The following is a 21,615-nucleotide window of genomic DNA, read 5'->3' as shown; positions in this document are numbered from 1 at the left end:
CTTCATTAGAGGGAGAAGCTTCAATGTTCATATTATTTTGTATGGTGTGGAAAAGACAGAAAATAAGCATGCCTTTGGGTTGTATAAGACAGCTGTTAACATTAAAACTATGATTTCTGGTGTAGCACCCTGGTGTCAATCATTACCAAATGGATGGGTATTTTTGTGCTCATAAGAGAAAAGGAAATGCTTATATTTTTCCAGTTGTCAGTGGGGAAGAGCTTGTAGCAATTAGCAACAACTAATACTCCCTTTAAGAGTCTCAATAAAAACGCCAAAATCAGATAAGTATGGATTTAACTCTATTTTTGTTTGTCTGAATGGAGCCTTATCGTCAAATTATAGATTTATTGTCAGATTGCTGTAGGATAACTTGCACTGCTGGTACAGTGACTGGCTTACTCTCACATTTTTTCTCTCTGCATACGTGCAATTGGAGTTAGTAATATGCAACAGTTCATAAATTCCACACACACGCAATCCTTCACTAAAAACTGAACATTTGTCAGGCCTGGATTTGAAGTGTTTTCAAGTATCAGTGTAGTCAGATGTGTCAGGGAGGGCTGAGCCTTATCTGTCCTTTTATTTCCTGGCCTTTCATGTCATAACTAGCACTGTGAGTATGGTTTCTAACCTGAGGATTATAGATACCTTGTCTTCTATGGTCAAGGTTTGTTTCTAAACGAAGTAGAAGCAGCAAAGTCAGTATAGATTCTTGGAATAGTTGAGACACAGAGATGTTACAGAGAACTCAACATTCTATTTCCAGTTCAACTCCAAGATGTGCAAAGATGAAGTGCTGGTAAATCTCTTACTCCTGTAAGATGCTTAAAACTGACCTGGATGGGTTTTCCAGCTCATTCCAACTCTGTACATGTCCCTGTATGGATAGGAAATAAGAAAACTCTTCCTGAAGACCTCTTAAGATAATTTAATGAACAGTTAAGAAACCTGTTCAGGTACATTTATACAGTAGAGTTAAACAAGAATCAAACTAGAAAGATGCAAAAGGAGACACCACCAAGGAGAGCAATACACCCTGGTACTGGTTTCAAAAATGAGATTTCCTTAGTGCCAAGGACAATAAATTCCTGATGGTGTAAAAGTTCTGTAGACTTGATATTTTATCAGAAAGTATTCCAGTAAATAGAACTAAAATAATATTTCTAGATATTTGCTTAGAATAATAAATTTTATAAATTCACTCCCATGATCTCATAAAGAAAAGTTTTGACTAACAGAGACCATGAGTAGAAAGAAAAACCTGGGAGAGAAATTTGCTGGTGTTTCCAGTGTATGAAATGTGTTCCAAACTGAAGTAGAACAATAAATTTGCTTAGAGGGGTTTCTGTGACACAGTGATAAATCTTTAGCTGAAATAAACATTCACCTTCTTGCTGGTAGTAGGTACTTTTGCAGTGAAGGGAAATAAACTTTGGCAATGGATCTGTCACTAATTACAATATCAACCCACATACCTCTGACAGCAGCAAAAATATGGTGAAAATACTGAGGTTTATGGTTAAAGATGAACAATTCACTCCAGTTTCTGTAGTAAAGGGAACGAGTGGGTGAAAGCAGAAAACTTATGTAAAGAAAAATTATATAGCAAAATGAGAGCTGAAGAGGTGGAATTGGACATTTTTTTTAGACTTTGCAGTTTTAGAGGTCTCCAATATGCTACATGGGCTGCAGCTGACAGTGCAGTGAGCACACTGCAGCATTTAGTGCTGAAATTATTGTCCCTTTTGAATGCTTTCCTATCAAGATTAAAAAAAAACTCGAACAAAAAACCCAGCCATACAATAAAGGTAATTATATAACTTAATATGAAGACTGCATAAAGTCCACACTTGTTTTGACTAAAATTTTGCACTTCCCATCGAGATACATTCAGCACCAAAATTGTTCACATTAACAAAAACCATTGGACGTATATCCATAAATCAGCGACTCCTCCAAAGGTGGGGGAAGTGGCTGATTTGCTGTTTCCATTGCTTAATTTGGTAATTAAAACATATGCTATTAAAATATAAAGTATTGGGTTTTTTCTATTTTGTTAAGAATTATTAAAGATATACTGACTGTAAATAAAATTTCAGAAGATAGGTGAATTAATTTGCATGGTCTTTCCTCTCACCCTTCCACAGTTCTGGAGCTCCATAGCAGAGCAAGCTTTAAATAAATTATCTCTAATACACTTGGACTCAAATAAGTTCAAAGTGGCACATGTGAATTACTTCTCTTTTCACAGAAAGCCAAGTTACAACCTGCAGATTCACCGCTCCCCCATATTAAAAGTAAAAGACAGCTGTAAGATTTATTTTCATGTTGAAAATAATATTTCACTGTTATTGGTGTTGAAAGTTAAAATATAAAGAAAAGTAACTTATCTTCATTCAGCATTCAAATTCCAGAGACCACATTGTTAGTTCTTACTTAAAACAGAAAGTAGCTCAATTAAACAACTAAAAAGTTTTTGTCTTACAAATATTTTCAAAAATCTTTTGAATGGTGGTTGACTTCTAATTTGTGGATCAGAAAAAACATTTCTGGGAAGTACTGTATTTTCTCCAGGAAAAATATCACGATGCAACCCCAACCTTCAAAGAAAGGTATAGATTTATCTGAGCTATACCTAGCAGCTTAGCTTTTAAATTTAAAGGAAATTTTCTGCTACAATATTCACTCCAGTGAAATTAAGCAGATGTTAGAACAGGAGATATTCATGTTTTAATAGGTATGTATGAATGCATTAGACAGAAGAAAAATGTGTTTTGGAAGAAAAAATTTAAAGTTTTGGGAAACCAAGTAGATATGATTATATTAGCACATAAAATCTATAAAGTCAAATAAGACATTACAGTAATGGTAATAAAGATCTGCATAAAGGTAATTACTGTTCAGGTATTGATTCCATGAATTATTAAGTATCCTCCTAACGTATTTTCAACATTAAACTTACCAGCTCTTTGAACAGGTATACAGATCTAGAATGAATAGCCAAAAGTATGGAAAAAATTGATGGAATTTTACAGTGGAAATAATAAATGGGTCAGTAAAATCGTGTTTATTTGTTAGGAAGGCTATATTTATGATCTTGGCATTATAAAATTTATTAATTTAATTGCACAGTTCTTAATTAAAGATGATGATGACACTAGCTGATTCAAAGTGCTTGTTTGCATTTACATTGTAATTAATTTTAAATTGGTCTGTATGCTGAAAATCTGATATCTCATTATTCTTTCAGATATAGTAGCTGAAAGTGTGATATCCATTTCAGTGGAATTTGGTTAAAATGAATTATTATTCATAAACAGGAAGAATAAACAGATAATTAATTTGTTGACTGGAGTCTGACCAGGTGTCATAAAAGAAATATCCAGGGGGGGGAAATAAGTTGAAATCTGACAGATCTTGAGCACCAATATAATTTCAGAACAGTAAAGAGTATTTCAAAATAGGCTTGCTTGTGTACACCTGCAAACTTTACTCAGTCTATCCCTTGTTTTGGGTCATCCTTAGTAAATACTATGTGCCTGGTTTCTTGTTACATTCATGGCACAATCTTTACAGTTCAGAACTTTAATAGGGCTGAAGTTTATTAGTAGGTATTGACAGTGCAAAATACAACCAGCAGGGACATTCTTATTGCTACACTTCATTTCGTACTGACGAAAATGCAAATTGCAAATTCTTATTAGCATGAACGTTCATATGGGTTAAACTACAGCTGGGAGTTCAATATCATACATTTCATTAGGCTGTCATTTCTGAATTCCACTTCAGTTTTTGCCTGATGCATTAATAGTATGCGTAATAACATAATAATGTACTTTTAAATGTACAGCATAAAGATAAACTCAATGTCTCTCTGGATTATTGGGTCTCTTATGCTCATGTTCTTTCTTGGAAGAAGCAACTAAAGTGAACATGGTACCACTTCTATTTTCTTTGTGTTTTCTCAACTTCTAATTTCAAATGGCATGAATTGATACCTCTGCAACAATACAAAGCTTCAAAGAAACAGGACTTTTATTCTAGTAATCTACAAGGAACAAAAAGATGAGCTATGTGTACTTTGCTTTTATATTCACAGCTGAGAGGAACATTAGATGCACACAAGTAAGCGTGATGCTAAAGAATACAATCTTAGATTTGCTTTTTCTAACAGAACATGATTTCTCATGAGCTCTTTCATGAGGAATTATTGTAAAATCTAGTCCGTAAATTCTGCGATCATCTAACAGGTAATTCACTTCCAAAGACATGTTCCTAAGAGAGTATGAGAGTCTGCTGAAGTTCTGGTCAGCCAGGAGCATGCAGGTCAACGCATGGAATATTTCTACCATAAACATTAAGCTTTAGGAACTGACTCAGACGGTTGCTTTTTATGCCAAGATTTTCACTTACTGCTGCAGATGGAACAAGGGATGGGAGAAAGATGTCAGTCAAGGCTAGTGATCAGATCTGATGTTAAAGGTGATTTCTAGCACTACATGAGTGCCAACAACAAGTGGATGACCCCGTGTTACTCTCATTCACATCAGTCTCGCATTGTACATCTAAACTGGAGAAGGAGCAAATTCTATCAGGCTCCCTGGGCAAGGCTCATGTGTGCCCCATCCCTCCCAGCTATGTCCTTCAAAAATGGAGCCTGAGTCTCCACAGCAAGCTGCACCAGTCTTCAAATCTGGTGCTGGGGTGCTCAAACCTGCTGCTTAGCTTGCAGAAGCTGAGTCACTGCTGGTGATGTTCTCTTCTTTAAATGCTTTGGTCAGTGTGACCTTCCATTTCTCTTCTCTTTTGTATAAGTTGATGCTGGCACTAGATCTTTGTAGAGAGGATTTGGGTTTGGTTTGTTATTTTAATGGGAGTTTCTCTTGTTTTTTTGCATGGTCCTGTCCATTATGGCACGAACAGTTTAAGGATTCTGGAAGCCCAGGGACAAACAAACCTGACACCTGAGGGAGCAGGTGGAGGTATCAAAGTGCTTAGATGGTGTTTGCAGTCTCAAGGTAGCATCCTTCCTGGAGACGAAGCTGAAGATACATCTATCTCATCTTTTATGAACATGCTTTCTCCTTGGAAATCTCATTTCTGTATTGTGACAAAACTTACCCTTGGGACCGCTGCTGAGCAGAGCAGTTGTGCTAGGCAATGTCTTATCCTGCAGTTGCAGCATTTATCACCGGATCATAAAACAGGTTTTCTTCCACTCAGCAAGGTAATTTCATGTCAGAGTTCCTATTTCAATTACCTTTACTGAGGTTGAGGCTATAAACACCACAGACAGAGAGGAAGCATCTGTCTAACCCAGACAAAGCAAAGAAGACAGAATGTAACGTAAGATTCGGTTAATTTACAGTGAACCTGACTTTTGTAGTCTGCATGTTCAGCCACCTGTAGGACTGGTTTACACAGAACTGCTACTTCCTTAAAGCTTTCTAGTTTTAGTTACATATTACTTTCTAGACTTTGTCTTGAAGTCAGTAACTCATGTTAGTAGAAGGATTTTCTTTTGCCTAATAGATTCCTTTGATGGAAGATTGCTACAGTGTGTTCACTGTCCAACAGTGGAGAGATTGTGTATTCTTCAATGTAAAGTAAAATTACTGCTTTTTCTAAATGAGGCCTAAGATTTTGGCTTGCATAATACATACTTTTATAGAGCATACTCTTAGGGTCACCTTTTTTTTTTTTTCATTTTATTAGTTTCTGCTAATTATAATATCTCAAGCAGTGGAAAAACATGAAGAGAAGCCGGAGCTGTGCTTACTTTTTGCGTTTTGTTTATGCCTAGTAGCATAATCAAAATCAGTATCATCAATGCAATGAGCTCCATGTGGTTGTTTAGAAAAATGAAATAGCTTGTTGAAGGAAGTTGCAATTTGATTTGTATAACTTTCCTTTTTTGTACTACTGACACACAGTGGAGGGAAGGCTGACAAATCAAGTGTCTTAATAGAGATAAGAGATTAACAACTAGAAATCTGTCTGCCTAATTACTGTTCTCTAAAAGCATGAAGCCTTGTGGCGGTAATTATCTTTCAGAGCTATAGTCACTCTGATAAATAACACTTTTTTTCCTTTTTTTTTTGTATTTTTGTTTACATTTTTCCTACATTTTCATACTAAGTTGTAACATCTCATAAAATATAAGATTTTTTATGCGTAAGTCTCTTAATTTCTGCATGGTATGGTCACCTGTAGTGAGTTGAGACATGATTCTTTGCTGAATTAATATGACTTGTATGTACAAGATAGTGACTATAATATGTTTCACAGAAAATAGATCTCTATTTGCTTTCTTGCTTGGTTCTGTTTGTCCCTATAAGGTTATCATTTCAGTTCTTTGGGGTTTGCCATTAAAAATTTTTGGATTGATTTTTTATTTAAAAAGTCATACAGAAAAGCCAATTTTTCCATGTAGATATTTGATTTTGGATTTTCAAAAATGTATCTGCCTTTTCTTTCACACTCTCTTCCTCTAAAAGCTTGAAAATTAAGTTCTAGGTGTGCATTGATAAATATTCTGCAGAAAAGGTGACAGTCCTATCACTCTCAAACCTCTCCTCAGTCCCAGTTAAATTATGTTGTTTTCTTTATTGCAGATGGGGAACCCAAGGGGATTTCACCACTACTCACCCTCGCCCTGTTGTCAAAGTAAAACTCTTTACAGAAAGCACTGGGGTGCTGGCACTTGAAGATAAAGAACTGGGAAGAGTGAGTATTATGTGTAGACACAAGAAATATGTGAGAAGTGATGGGTAGAAGTGTGAATATTAATAAAACATGCCATAAAATAGTATAAGCCATTCAGTACCAATCTTCTCTGCTGTGACTGTACCAAACACTGCTTTTTCTATTAAGGGTGACTTTTCCTAGTGTTCAAAACATGATATGTTGACTTGGATTGCCTTTCAGAAACTTACATAGGGGATCCATGGTGGTTCTCTTTGTCATGTTTAAAATTTTTTTAATTTCTACATGGCATACCAATGCTTTTAGCTATTCAAATTAGGAGTGAAAGGGAGAAAGATAAGATTTGGCATGTAGTAAATACAGCAAACAATTGGGGAAAGGAAAGGAAGGACTTAAGTGGTAGAAGGATGAAGCAGAATGAGAGAGGAGTCGTGGAGATAGTATGTTGGACTAAAATAAGAGCTATTATTGTATTCCATGAGCTTATCTTTTCATGTTTTCCCTATCTTGACAGGATCATTTGTCCTTTTTAGGCCAAAATCAAGAGCTAGAGAGTGCAATGTATTATAGAAAGAATAGGGTAGTGTGAATGAGGCAGAGAGTGTCTGCAAATCTTCCCTCCTTCTCCTGCTGAGGTTTTCCCCTCTGACATATAGCACATGAAGGATAGCTCACATTTTAATGCTTAGTTTTACAATCAGAGTCCTGGATGTTTCTCATTCAAGCAAACACAGCTTCTTGGAAAGAGCTGGGCTCTTCCTCATTTTGTGTCTTCCAAGCACAGGTAGCTACACAAAGACAGATTCTCCCAGACATTGTGTCACTTGTTAAGGTCAGGACTGTATCCCCAGGATTATTCTTCTTGCCTCATTTCATGTCCTTCTAAGGGGCTTCGAAGGTCACTTGATCAAGGATGGCTGAGGTGAAGGTGAGATCTGTGTGGGGAAGGCAACACCCTGGCAGGAGCCAGGCAGGCAATGTGACAGGGACAGGGGAGCCACAGGGGTGTACCTGAGCAGACCAAGGTCACTGTATCTGGATGCAGAACAAAGAGAAGAGACACTGAAATAGTGGACTTACAGGAACTAAGTGCTGCTAAACATAGAGAAGTTTCATCTCTGTCCCTCCTTGCTCAGTTCTTTCAAAGAAGCAAAAGAAAAGTCAATGCCAAACTGAAGGGCAGTGGAGAAGGGCCTATGTGGCCGTTGTGAACAGTAGCTAGCAAAGTCATTGTCCAGGGAGTCAGAGAAGAAACATCATCCATATAAATAAGCTAAAGATCACAGGTGTTAACAGGATCCTCTGGCTCTGCAACCTTAAATAGCCAAAGTTCAGGTACTGGCCTTGGTCTACTTTCTTACGCTGCAGCCTGTCTGAGTTACTAGGACAGGAGGTTAAAAAGATTTAAAATTTAATTTTAAAGAATGGAAACATTTCAAATGTAAAATATTGAATATAACTCTTGCCTTAATCCCCGATGGTTGGTTTGTATTTTTTTTCCCTTCTTCCTCTCCCTGCACCCTCCTGGCTGCCTTCTGACACATCTGTATTTGTCACCTGGTCAAACCAGTTTAAAGAAGGTTTCTTGGCTGAGAGGGGTGAGGGGAAAGAGGGAAAATAAAACTAGTTAATTGAGAAGGAGCTGAGCAGTGAGCTCAGTGCCCTGTTGTTGGAGTCTGACCCAGCTTTCTCAGATACAAAGCAAGATATATAAAAGATGAGGTAGGGAAGAGCAATCTTCTCCTTCTGTTTCTGATTCTTACTCTCCTGTTGTTTTTTGGCAGAGAGGCTGCTTGCTTTTGTCAGATGCTCTGAGATTTGGCAGTTTTTACCAGAATTAGGCTATTAAAATAATTTCTTTTTGCTGTTTTTTTCCCTTTGTCACAAAGGATAAAGGCCATCACCTTTTCTCCCCCTTGCATTAAAGCTTGTGCTGAAATTGGGAGTAGCAAACAGGAGTACCCAAGAGGTCCTTGGATATATAAGCTTTTACGCTTTATAATCTACTCCTGATTTACCAAAAATGTCCGGCCCACATCCTTCCCAAAAAAATACCTACTGTAAAAGACAAGTCAGTAAAAGATAAACCTCCCACAATGACCTTATGTGCAAGGTCCTTAACAGTGGAAAATAATGTGAAAAAGAGCATGTTGGATGTGCATTAGCCTATTTGGGTGTCTATCATTCTGCACCTCCCAGGTCTGACAATACTGGGGGTTCCTGACAGACACCTTACAACTCATGGGTGTAGATACTCAACTCAGGAAAAGAAGGAGTCTTCCAACTTTCTTCTTTGGTTTAACCAGAGTATTTGAGAGTGGTGATTGCTAAGGTTCAGAGGAGATTGGGAGAATATTTGATAGAATTTTTACAAAATAATTTGAAGGTGCTATATACTCTTATTTTACACATTTTAGTTTTTGAAGTCTTTTGTTGGCGATGTCTTTGTTTTCAGCTCTGAGAGATTTAAATTCAAATAGCCTTTGAAAAGATGCAGGATCCCACTGGATAAGCTTAATTCTTATAAAGTTTGGAGATTTTATACCTGGTCAGTACACTGCAGTGACTTGCAGGAGTACATCTGATCAGATAGGTTTCTTATGCTCTGAAAAGGTTGGAAGATACTTCCAACTGGTATTTTTCCTGTACTTAAAATTCAACTCAAACCTGCCCCTTCTGAGGCAGGCTTACTGTGGACACTAATTCTTATCTGTCAGGTACTTTCTTGAAAGCGTGTACTTTGACCTGATACCACTTTTCTACATTATTGAAGCTTGCATTTCCAATACCCTGCAGTTATTCTGAAGGTTTTGTTCTGTTTAATCTATCATTAGGAATAGAAGGCAGCATCAAGCTACATGATTTGAATTTTGAACTTCCATCAAATACCAAAAGGCTTCTTCTGCCACCAAGGGATCAGTTTTTTAGGAAAAGAGATCTAAGGTGTGAAATGTGGAGCTAGCAAAAGTTTCCCCAGAGCTGTAGAGAAGATATTTCCATTGACCCCATCAGTGCATAGCAGTCTCTCTCTCTTATGAACTTAAGATGTAGACCCTGATACCAGCACTGCAGGTCCCCCGTTTCAGGAGGAGGCACTACTGATTTCCAGAAGTAACTAGCTCATGGTGGAGCAGAAGGGATGCAGTCTCACGCTTTCAGTAGAGAGGACAGACTGTGTTTACAGCTTTTTCCCTATTTGGAAGGCTGAGGGCTGCTCAACTTCTGCTGCAAAAGTCCCCAGGTAAGCACCAAGCCACAGAGGGCTGTTGTCTGTACATCTCCCTTCAAGGCATTTAAGATGGGGTTAGCTGACAGGAAGTAATACTTACTGTGTCACTAGTCTGACATGTCTGTTTTCCTCTAAAAGAACCAATAAATCCAGTCATGAATGCCAAGAGAAGATTTTGCTTGCTGCAGGGTATTGTCCTGGCTCCCTGCTGACCACTTTAAGCGTTTTCAAACAAAAACAAATCTTAACCTTTCTTCTCTGTTCTACACAAACTGGAGAACAGTTGAACAAACTCAGTTTTCTGCTGAAAACAGAGATATTGGCTGCACGGAAGGGGAAGGGATGTTATTTGGATTTGAGTTCTGAAAAAAATGAGCTTCTGGAGTGGTCTCTGCCTGTGGTTGTCCAGACCTCCACATATAGTGAACCCCTGATTTTAGCTTCCAGAAAGTGAGGCAGACTGCATCTTTTAAGCTAAGTTCATTCTAATGAGGAAACATAAAGAGCTTACTTTGTTCAGATATCTTTGAAGTGTGTGGTACAGGTTTTATGTGACTGACACTGATCTGGCCACTTTAATAGTTTTTGTATGTGCACAGAGAAGGCAGAATTGATGTTTGCATTTATATGTGCAACAACTGAGGAAGCGTGAAGAAGCATTCAGTTTGGTGTAAATACTTCTGAAAAAGCAGCCTGGTGGTTTCTGAAACTCAGGAATCTTGCACCACGTTTTCTTGTTCAGTACTTTGTGTATGAAGATGTTCAAACCTAGTAATTCAAAGTGACAGCCATTGTGCGTGCTTAGCACACATGTGGATACAATGTGAGAGCAGCAGGTGGTATTTGATTGCTGATACTTTTTGAATATAAGAATATTTTCAGCCTTGTCACTCTGACTATTCAATTAAAAGGGAACTATTGTCTCACAGCCTGCTTGTCACAGTCAGCTGCAGCCAGCAATAATTAGCTGTGCAGCTAGGAGTTTTTTTCCTTTAGTGCTGTTACTCTTGGTTTAATTTAAAGACATTTTTAAGTAGCTGTACTGGCTAGGTACCTATACTTGCATGTTTTCCGGATTTCTGAATGTACCACATTCAAAGAGCCTCTGAGCAGAGACAATTTCATCCTGTGACTATGTAAATTTAAAGCTTGCCAGCCTGGGGATTGTGAGGATTGAAATGACTGAGATTTCTCAGGTTTTTCTGTCATTATTTTTAAGTTTTGAAAATGATAACAGATTGCTTCCATTCCCTCTTTTTCTCTTGCCCCCTATGCAGTCTGCCTGTCAGCACCCTGCTATGTCTCGCTGTGTTACTGTTTCCATGCTAACAGAGGGTTTCTCAGTATCTTTGAGAATGCCTCTCATCAGAAGTGCTTGAGATATTTTTCATTCAGGCATGCTCTGTCTTAGATATAGGGGACAGGCTCTTTGGGAAGGACTCAAAGACAATTTTTATCACTTGCTAAGAGCTATTAGGGGAAGTATTCGGCTGGCACCATCAAGAGATGTCCATTGTTTGCATAAATTGTGAAGTCTTCTCAGTTCTTCATCATCAACAGTAATTTAGATAGCTCTCTCACCATGTACCTGTTCAGTTTTTCTGTTTGCTTTCTGTTTCTTTTTAACTATGTGTTACTCAAAGCCTTGTCTCAGCATTTCAGCTGCAATACAGTCACAGCCAAAAAGCTGTGACTGTATTAATAAATTAATATTAATGATTAATGATTAATTAATTAATGATTTAATTAATTTAATTAATGGTTTAATTAATTTAATTATTAATTAATTAATCAATTAATGATTAATCAATAGGTGAGATGATGGAGCTTGCATAGAAAACTCATAAGTTCCCTTGGTGATCGAGCTCTTATTAACCCATTCTTTCAAGGAGATAACTTTTTTAAAAGAGTTACTCTCAAGAGAGACATCTCATTTTCCCCTTTCTACCTCTGATTTTGAGCCTCTTCTTGAGCTTTTTCTGTGTCCTCCTGGCAACAGTGCATCATGACTTAATGCTCAAGGAAAATGAGATGCTCTGCTTGGCAGGCTGCTGCTGGGAAATTTGAAGGAATTTCGCTTCTTACCACACTGGCAGCAGCTTCTGGCTTTCTGACGTTAGCCAATCTTGGGGCAAGGGGCTGACAGAATTCAGAACAGCTTCCGACTTTCAAGTTAGGGTAGAGGGTGACTTAAGAGGAGTCAGTAGACATTTCTACCAAAACCAGGTAAGTGTCCCATAAGGGAGGCTGGGGTCAGAGTTACACAAAAAAACATAACACTAAAGAGTCTCTTCAGTCATTTATTTCATATCGCAAACCAGCTCAATAATTTCCGGTCTATACTACTATTTTCAAATCAGTGAAACAGTGCATATTTAACTAGAAGATTTTACTATGATACTTGCTCAGAGAATGACCAGCAGCATAAATTTACAAGTGCCAAATGATGAAGGGTACTTATTTCATAGCATAAATTTTGCCTGTTCTCTCTGCTTGCACTGGCAACTTTTTAAATTGCTGCATTTTAAAACATGAAAGAAAAAGCCTTACATAAAATTAATTAGTCCTATTACGTGATGAAAGCTTCAACAAATGCAGTTGAGGAAGTGTATGATCTTATGTGTCAGGCACTGGCTGTTTTCCATAGCTTTAAATAATCACAAATTGAGTTAGAAGTGTCTCTGGTAGAGCACAGAAGTTAGAGGACTTGGTTTCTCTACTTCATTGTGGGGTTTCTTATGTGATCATGAGTGTATTGTTTATTCTGAACAGACTTCACAAAGCTGCTTATGAATAAGGCCATGTGATGTAAGGTTATCTGCTCTGTGAAGGCAATATTTTTCTGTTTGGTTTGTTCAAGCTTTCAGAGTACTTTGGACAACTCAACTTTTCTTTCATACCTTTAAAAGAAGATACGATCAGTGGGCCCAAAACAGAGGATAGTTAATAGTTGCTTGTCTGGATTGACTGTTTGGCTCAGGTATACTTCATTTAACTTCTGTTGTGATCCAGCTGGGGACCCAAATATACTACCAGATCACAAAAATGATGGTTAGTTAAGCCGTCAAATGATATTAGCTTCATGTCTTTCAACCTGTCATCTTTTAAGCCCAGGAGAGAAACATTTTCAGTCATTTACGATTAAGAAACAGTGTTTTGAGAACATCACTTTTCACAAATGCATATAAGTGTTGTTCTATAGAATTTAGGATTTTTGTGTTTATTTTACATCCAAATGAGGAGAAGCATAAAGTGAACTTGACACTTTTTCAGTTACAGTGTGGTCTGAGGAAATGTAATAATGGATGTAATTGGAACACGTGGTCAAGTATTTTTAATGATCATGAGATGATTGAATTTACTGAAGTATCTCAACCCACACTGTTCTGATACTATTAATTTACCTTAAATGAATTGAAGTAATGTAATGCACAGCAGTTACGTTTGTTGTGTAGCATTCTGGTGATTATTCAGAGCCAACAGGAGCACCACAGACATGGTATTTGTTCTCAGACAACTGCAAGAGAAGTGTAGGGAACAGAAAAAAGGTCTTTATGTAACCTTTGTCTACCTCACCAGGGCTTTCGATATTGTGAGCAGAAAAGGTCTGTGGCAGATTTTGGAATGTTTAGGTTGTCGCCTCAACTTCCTTAAAATGATCATCTCACTCCATGAGGATCAGCACGGCCAAGTTAGATATGGCAACACACTTTCTGAGCCCTTTCTAATAAAGGGCTCAGAATAAATGGGGTAAAACAAGGCTGTGTTCTCGCTCCTACCCTATTCACAATCTTTTTCACCATGATGCTCCAAAGGGCCACGGCAGACCTCGGTGATCAGGACAGTACCTACATTCGATACCGTACTGATGGAAGCCTTTTCAACCTAAGGTGACTGAAGGCCCACACCAAGACCTTAAACCATCTTGTCCAGGAGTTGCTTTATGCTGATGACGCAGCCTTTGTTGCCCACACAGAAGCAGCTCTGCAGCGTTTAACATCCTGCTTTGCAGATGCTGCTGAGCTCTTTGGTCTGGAAGTCAGATTAAAGAAGACAGAAGTTCTCCATCAACCTGCACCTCAGGAAGTCCCCCATCATCCCCATATCGCCATTGGCCAATCAGAGCTCAAATCAGTCCAGCAGTTTAATTACCTAGGTAGCCTCATCTCCTCGGACAGTAAGAGTGACAGAGAGATAGACAACAGGTTAGCAAAGGCATATAGTGCTTTCGGGAAACTCCCTAAAAGAGTATGGCGTAATAAACACTTGAAGAAAAGTACCAAGATCAGTGTTTACAGAGCCATAGTGCTGCCCACTCTCTTATATGGTTCCGAATCATGGATCATCTACCGCCACCACCTGCAACTCCTAGAAAGCTTCCATCAACGCTGTCTCCGTACAATCCTAAACATCCACTGGTCAGATTATGTGACCAATACATCTGTTCTAGAACAAGCAGCAGTCGTGAGTATTGAGGCCATGTTACTGAGAACACAGCTGCGATGGGCAGGACACATCTCAAGGATGAAGGACCACCGCCTCCCTAAGATCTTGCTCTGTGGTGAACTTGCCACTGGCTGCTGCAAGAGAGGAGCCCCGAGATACAAGGACTCCCTAAAACAACATCTCAGCCTTGGCCATATTGATCATAATAACTTGTCTACTCTGGCCTCCAATTGGGAGGTCTGGAGACACACCATCTATAACGCTGCTGATGCTTTTGAGAACGCACGCAGGATCACTCTTGAGGAGAAAAGACAACGCAGAAAGAACCGTGTCTTGCGGAATATACCATCTAAGGAGTCTTTCTGCTGTGCCTTTTGCAATCGGATATGTCTATCTTGTATTGGCCTCATTAGCCACCAGTGTGCCTGTAAGAAATGTGGACAGAGCCTTCCTTAATCTTCGTTCGCGAAGCCTGGCCATGATACTTTTTAATGTAGATTACCTGTTAGTTTACTTATAGTAAGCACAATCCTAGACTAGAAACTCGTAGTTCTCTGTGCTGCTGCTGAATAACCTACTATGGTGATATCCCCAGATATATGAACAATAAAATAAGATAAATCAAAATAAAATAAAATAAAATACAATTTCAGAAATATATGATATAGTAGTAATTTTATGAAATTTTTAGAAGTTTTAGACACAGTGAGAGTATCCTGTAGTTGAGTTTTATATCTATCAGATAAGACATATGAGCTAATACCATTTCATTTTTTTGAAGTATATTATAAAACAACTAGAAGATTAAAATCCCTTAAGCAGTGCTGAAAGGAAATCTGAGACAGAATAGCCTAGAAAGTTTCTCTATGGACAATGACAATGACATCACATTGCAGTGTGCCATAGTGGAGAGAGTGTTTTTAATAGAAATTTCAGCAACTTTTTACTTTTCTTAACAAGGAACAATTGCTGAGTGTTTTGGTTTCAGTGTGGTGGGAGCTTAAATTTTGTGCCACCTGATGGTGTGGTACAACATGGTTGTCACTGCACTTAAGGGCAGTACCAGTGTGAAGGTTACTGTGAGGCTGATTAATGCCTGTCAAATGCTTTGTGTGAATGTGTGTATGTGTGTTTGCATGAAACAAAAAGTTTGATTAAAAAGTTCTGTCAGCTGGAAGGCATGACAAAGTGTAATACAAAAGCAATACAGTGCATACTTAAATGGTCTGACAGATACTTATTCATTGTGAGAGCTTTGAAATCGAAGCTCCATAATATTTCTTTAAAAATTCAGAAAAAAATTCCCAGTACCGAAGCTATGAATTAATTATACTCTTGTCTGGTTGTATTTTCATCAACATTCTAAAAACTCAAGAAGTTGACAGGAGAAAGATGTCACTTGAGACACATGAGCTGTAATAAGCTGTTACAGGACAGACAACAAGAACTACAGCCTGTAGAAAAGGAAAAATTCTTAACATCACCTACAGTCCTATGTGAATGTCAAGTGATTAAATGCAAAGAATGAGTAATAATTCTGTTTATATAATCTTGCATTTAAAGAGATAAACAAACTAAAAATAGTTTTCTGTTTGATACCTCAGAATGCAAAGGTTGCTATACTCATAATGCTTTTAAATGTTTTTTAAGGAATGGCTTTTGCTCAGAATGAAAATCAGAAAAAAGGAATAAGTTCTGTTATAAATAGTGTCTTCTGTGTGTTTCAAAAAATAAAAGAAGTAGCCTGCTGGTTTGTTAAAATCAGAATACACTGATTCTTCTGCTATCTCTCTAAAAGATACTGAATGTACTCAATAGATCTGAAAGGTTATTTTTTACACTGGTGTTAAAAAGGTTGCATACTTGATTAGGGGTGATGCCTCATATTTCCCTGCTTGACTGGAGCTCCTGTAATAGTGGGATGCAGGAATATGTTTCCGCAAAATACTGGGATGAGAAGCTGAAGGCCTTCCACTTACATCATCTTTCAGATAATTAGATCTGAATGACACTATTGTTATATCTTTGGCTTAATAACATCAATTAGATTTATACTTGCTTGGAGATTTTTGCTCAAATCCTTGATTTAACCTTCATAATAACACAGAGGAGACTATATTGTCTTTTAAATATGTGACACAAGCTCCCAGTACTATGTGTAAGAAATTAACTTGATGGTTAACATAATGATTAACTTTAGTTTTCAAGAAATAAAGGATGTGAAGAACGCTGCTTTTTAGAATGCTGTTACTTTTGAAATACTGCTCCACGTTAATGGTAATTCAGAACTCACTGAATGTTATGAAAGTCTCCCAAGTAGTGTGTTTAGAATATTTTAAAGTCTAAATTGATTCAAAAGTAGTGCTTATAATAAGAATGAAAGGAAATTATGTTTCAGCAGCATTGAACTGCTGAACATGTTACTGTGGGTAAGGATTTGATGAAGCAATAATATTTAATTGTACTGGCTATAAATGGTGGTAAATAAATATTTAACAGCTTATGACTAAAAATGATCTAAAATTAATTGTTAGTAAAATTTTCAAGAGATTTATATAAATGTTTTAAAAATTAAATGTTTACAATTCAGTGTAATATTTTTTTTAATTTTTTTTATATCTACCACTGTAGATTAAACAAAAGATTTGTGTCATATCACATATGAACTGGACATAGTATCTTACATTTATTATATTCCATTTGCCGCAAAGGTGCTTTAGAATTCATCTCCAATTTCTGCAATTTTTACTAAAATTGACTTTTACTAATGCTATTTATCAAAAAATGTAGATGAAGAGTATATTTTGGTTATCTTCTCTCAAATAATGTCATTACTGGAGGCCTGATCTGTTGCATAATGCTACAGCAAATTGTTTCAACAGGATTTTCCAGCAGAGCACTGAATAATGTAAAAGTTTAGGTTCTTATTTAATTGTACGTGATAATTCTGAAATACCAACTGTTCCTTTTCATTTAAAACTGTTAATTCAGAATGTATTAACAGGAGGAAATTTTCTTAACTCATAATATGGAAACTCCAATTTGTAAGAAAAGGAAGCAGTTAATTTTGGAAATTTGTCTGTTACAATAAGATTGAGTCAACTGGTTTATCAGATTTATGAAATCATTTTTAGTCATCTTTTGTATTGGAAGAAATGCAACAAAAATCTTCACTGCTTAGAAGTTTCCATTAAAGACTAACAGTTGATTTTTTTATCAACTCATTGAAGTTTTTCTTTATGACTTGCAGGTAGTATTATATCCAACATCCAATAGCCCAAAGGCACCTGATCTGCATAAAATGATAGTCCCCAAAAACAGTCAGGATAATGATTTGAAAATTAAACTGGCAGTGAGAATGGATAAACCACCTCACATGAAGCACTGTGGGTAAGTGTCCATTTCCCGTCTGTCCGTGTTTTATTATTTTTCCTCACTGTGCCTGTGTTTTAACCATATGTATCTAAACCTGTAAAGTTTGTAAAGCATTATCAAAGTCTAAAATAATTCTTAGGTATGGCATTGTGTTATATCCTCATTTTATACATAAAGTTTAAACTAGTCAGGAATAACATCCATTTTGGATGTTCAGTGATATGTAAAGACATATGATGAGCTAAGTCTGAAATGCAGAACTGAAAGTACAGTCTCATTTAGATACTGATTTTGACAATTTATAGCACTTCTTAAAAAAAAGAGATATTTAGGAGAAACATTTTTCCATTAAAATAGGATTAATTATATACCTGAATGTGATGGTACTTGCCACATAGTCTCCCCTTTCCTTTCTCTGTATGGTCTTTCTCTTGAAAGGAATTTACGTACAACTACCAGTCTAAGGATGTTTTTCTAACACTGAAGCTATGTGGAATAGATTATTCATAAAGATATCTCCTTTAGTCGATTGCCACCAGTATTCCTCAGCCCCACTGCAAAAACAGGTAGTGTTGCTGAGAGTAAGCAAGGGCATATCTTGTTATAAAACAATCACAAAGAATCAATGTACTGTCCATACTATTTAGATTTCTATTAAGTCTCGTCTTGTTAGTATTCTGCTCATTGAATATAGGCAGTAATTGCCAAAATTTCCTATATATGATCCTTTCTCTAAAAAAACAACCAAACTTATTTCAGTTTTGGTGAATTGTTAATTCATTGGGCTGAAATTTCCCAGGCATCAAGCTCATCCCTCAGTTTACTTTTGGGAAAATTAGATACAAATGGTCAGGACTGTAACAATGAGACTTGCTGGATGGAGACCAGTGACTGGTGACCAGGAGCTATGAGGAAACTCATCATGGAGTCAACAGGGGAACTGGTGCTGTTGTGCTTGGAGACTGCGACTGAGATGAGAAAACTTCAAAGTAGGGCTGCAAATACATGAATAAGGGAAATTGGCTAATATGACAGAAGAGAGCAGGAAGACTGGCTTGACTTGAATAAGGTAGAGTGGAGAGGAGCTGGGAGGGAAAGAGAAATGTTTGTCAGTGCTAAAGCATGATGCTCTCTTTTGAGTCCCCACCCCCTGCCCTATTCATTTGGACTCACCAAACACCTCTGAAATGCTTTGGGAATGGTGGCACATCGTTTTTTAGATTCATCCCACTGTCATAGTTTCAGTTTCCTGCTGCTGGTAGGCATTCAGCAAGTTGCAGTATTCATCATGATGCAGGGTGGCACTGTGCTGCCTGCCTTCTTCAGCAGATTTGTCAAAAGGCAGTCGTGGAGGCAGGGTGATTTGAACAGCATGAGTAATGAATAATATGCAACAGATGCAACTTGCACATGACCTGGTTCAGTTGCATACTTCACTCTAAACACATCAGGGATGTTGTGCTGCCTTACACCTATCCCAAGCCATGACTAGAAGTAGTCACCATTTTTGATCATCTCACTGATAATGTTGGGGTCATGCTCTCTGCAACGCCAATTAGAGTATAACATGCAGCTGGATCTAGCAACAAGGAAGGCTCCAGTGTTTCCTCTCATTATGCTCCTGTGTTTCCCTAGAGACTTTCTCGGCTAGCAGCTGTTCTTCTGGGATCTTCAGAGGATCTTCCTAAACCCCGCAATTTACTTTTCCATGGTGGATTACGTCAGTAGTCTTCTTGTTTGAGCATTAAAGAGCCCAATCAAATATTGCTGTCAAAAATTTTGTTCAATCATTATCCCTTTCATCTGCTGCTGCTGGTTACTTCTTCACATTGATTTTGAATCCTAATCTGCTGGCACAGTTATTTACTTCATTTTACATCAGGGTCACTGCTGTCACTATTCTCCAGGCAAATATTGTTGTTCTTCCCACTAAAAATACTCAAGGTCAGTCATCATTTCCCTTTCTTTGTAGCTGTTAGCTATAACGATTATTACCTACACACTTGTCTAGAAAAGTTGGGGCACCAAGGAAGGGCTGTGTGGACTTCTCCACCATAAATATATGTGAAATGAAATAAAAGCTTAATAATTTCTGCAATAACCATTGAAGAAGTAGATTAAATTCTTTATGATGGCACTGGAGCTGCAGTGAGAGTAAGGAAGAGTGTGTTTGTTTGGAGGGAAATAAGGACCTGCTAGTAGATTTATTAGAGTGTACGGTCAGGAACCATTAATGTTATGAAGAGCCATTATCCAGGCACTCTCTGCAGCCTTCTCTTGACTTCCTGGGGGAGTGTTAGTATTAAGTGGTCATTTGCTGTTTTTTTCAAGAGAGATTCACACCTGCTTCAACACACATATTAAAGCTATTCTGGTTCTGAACTTATATGGTGTTATCAGAGAAATCTGCATTTGTGAAGAGGCTGGAAACATATAATGGATGATGGACAGTATTACAGGAAGGCAAAGAAATATTTTGTGGTTAAAATAGTCGAGAGATGCCTGGAAAAATTGGCTTTTATCCTGCTTGTGCTACACAGAAGGACATCCCTGTAAGAGACTGAAATATTTCCACACATAGTAACTGGTGGTATGTTATTTGTTTCCTGTGTTCAGTTTGATAAACTGGAATCTGATTATACGGCTACTAGCTGAAATCAGTGGAAATCCTGATGTAAATATACATTGTGCTGTTAGAGTCCAAATATTGAAAGAATTAGATCTTCGTTTTAATATCTGAAGCCTAAAAGTTTTAGTACTTCAGTTTTCCTGTTATCAAGGGAGAATAGTACCACCTCTCAGTATCATACACAGTTGAAGGTAAATCTTGGAAAGCATCTGGTAGAAAAAGTTTCCACACACTGGAGAAGCTGCAGGAGTTGAGACATTGTCACTTCACTCAGCCAAAGGCTTATGCTTTGCCAGGCAGTGTTATTACAGTTCCCTGGTGAACCTGCACAACATGGAAATGCAAATAACTCAATTCTCTCTATAAAGCATTGTTTGCATAACAAATAACGAAGCAGGACATAGGACAAAATAAGGTGCTGAAGAGCTCAAAGGCAGCTGCTGCTGTCCTGAATAGTGAAAATGACTGGAGATTTTTGTCTATTTTATTTTATTTTATTTTATTTTATTGTTAGTATGTGGTCAGATATTTACATTTAGTGTCATAGAGTACACAAAAGAAAGGGAAATAAAAGAAAGACAGAATGTGATCATCCTTTCTGCTGGAATTTCACCATGTTAGCAAGTTGAATTTTACAACCTTAATAACAGACTTCTAATGTAATTAGTATGATTAGCCCAACTAAGTTCTATTTCTTCATTTTATTTTTCAGAAGCATCTCATTCTTCATCTTTGCCCAATCTTTGAACTACACAACTTAAATTTTCTGTGTCAGTCTGAGTTAACAAACTAATGTGCAAGATTCTTATTTCTCTCATAGAAAAAGAAGGCAATCTGTTGGCATTACATAATGTCTTCCAGATTAGAATCTTACATTTATTCAAAGTTGAATTAAAATTTTATCCCACAGCCAACTGCAGAAAGATGGCTTTATTAGATTAATGCTCTATCTAATTACAGTAAGAGAGTTTTTAGATATGGGAGCTACACTCAAATATTTCAGGTTCTACAAGGTTGGCAAAAGCCACAGGTCCAAGCTAATGGTGGGGTTAAGTTACAATTTTGCCTCTTCAGAAAAGTTTCTCCTGTTTAAGACAGACTTTACTTACTGACTTGGGGGATATGCTGCAAGACTTCAAAGTTTGTCTTGCGTTTCTACTCCAAGAATATGTAATTTTACAACATTAAGTGCTGTCTTGTACTTAATTCACAAATAGTATTCTGGACT

The 21,615-nt window shown here is 37.3% G+C and overlaps 1 protein-coding gene across 20 annotated transcripts in view; it reads left to right on the top strand.

The window, feature by feature from the left end:
- CADPS2 (calcium dependent secretion activator 2) overlaps positions 1-21,615 on the top strand; it is a 288,249-nt gene that overhangs the window by 134,902 nt on the left and 131,732 nt on the right. For all 20 annotated transcript variants that reach the window (XM_027639611.1, XM_027639600.1, XM_027639596.1 and 17 more), the window contains exons 7-8: positions 6,618-6,729; positions 17,634-17,773. In XM_027639611.1, coding sequence (XP_027495412.1) covers positions 6,618-6,729; positions 17,634-17,773 — 252 coding nt within the window. The remainder of the gene's footprint in view (positions 1-6,617; positions 6,730-17,633; positions 17,774-21,615) is intronic.

Source organism: Corapipo altera, unplaced genomic scaffold, assembly GCF_003945725.1.
Source record: "Corapipo altera isolate COAL_440 unplaced genomic scaffold, ASM394572v1 1b, whole genome shotgun sequence".
Lineage (NCBI taxonomy): Eukaryota > Metazoa > Chordata > Aves > Passeriformes > Pipridae > Corapipo > Corapipo altera.
This window is presented reverse-complemented; position numbering and strand designations above follow the sequence as displayed.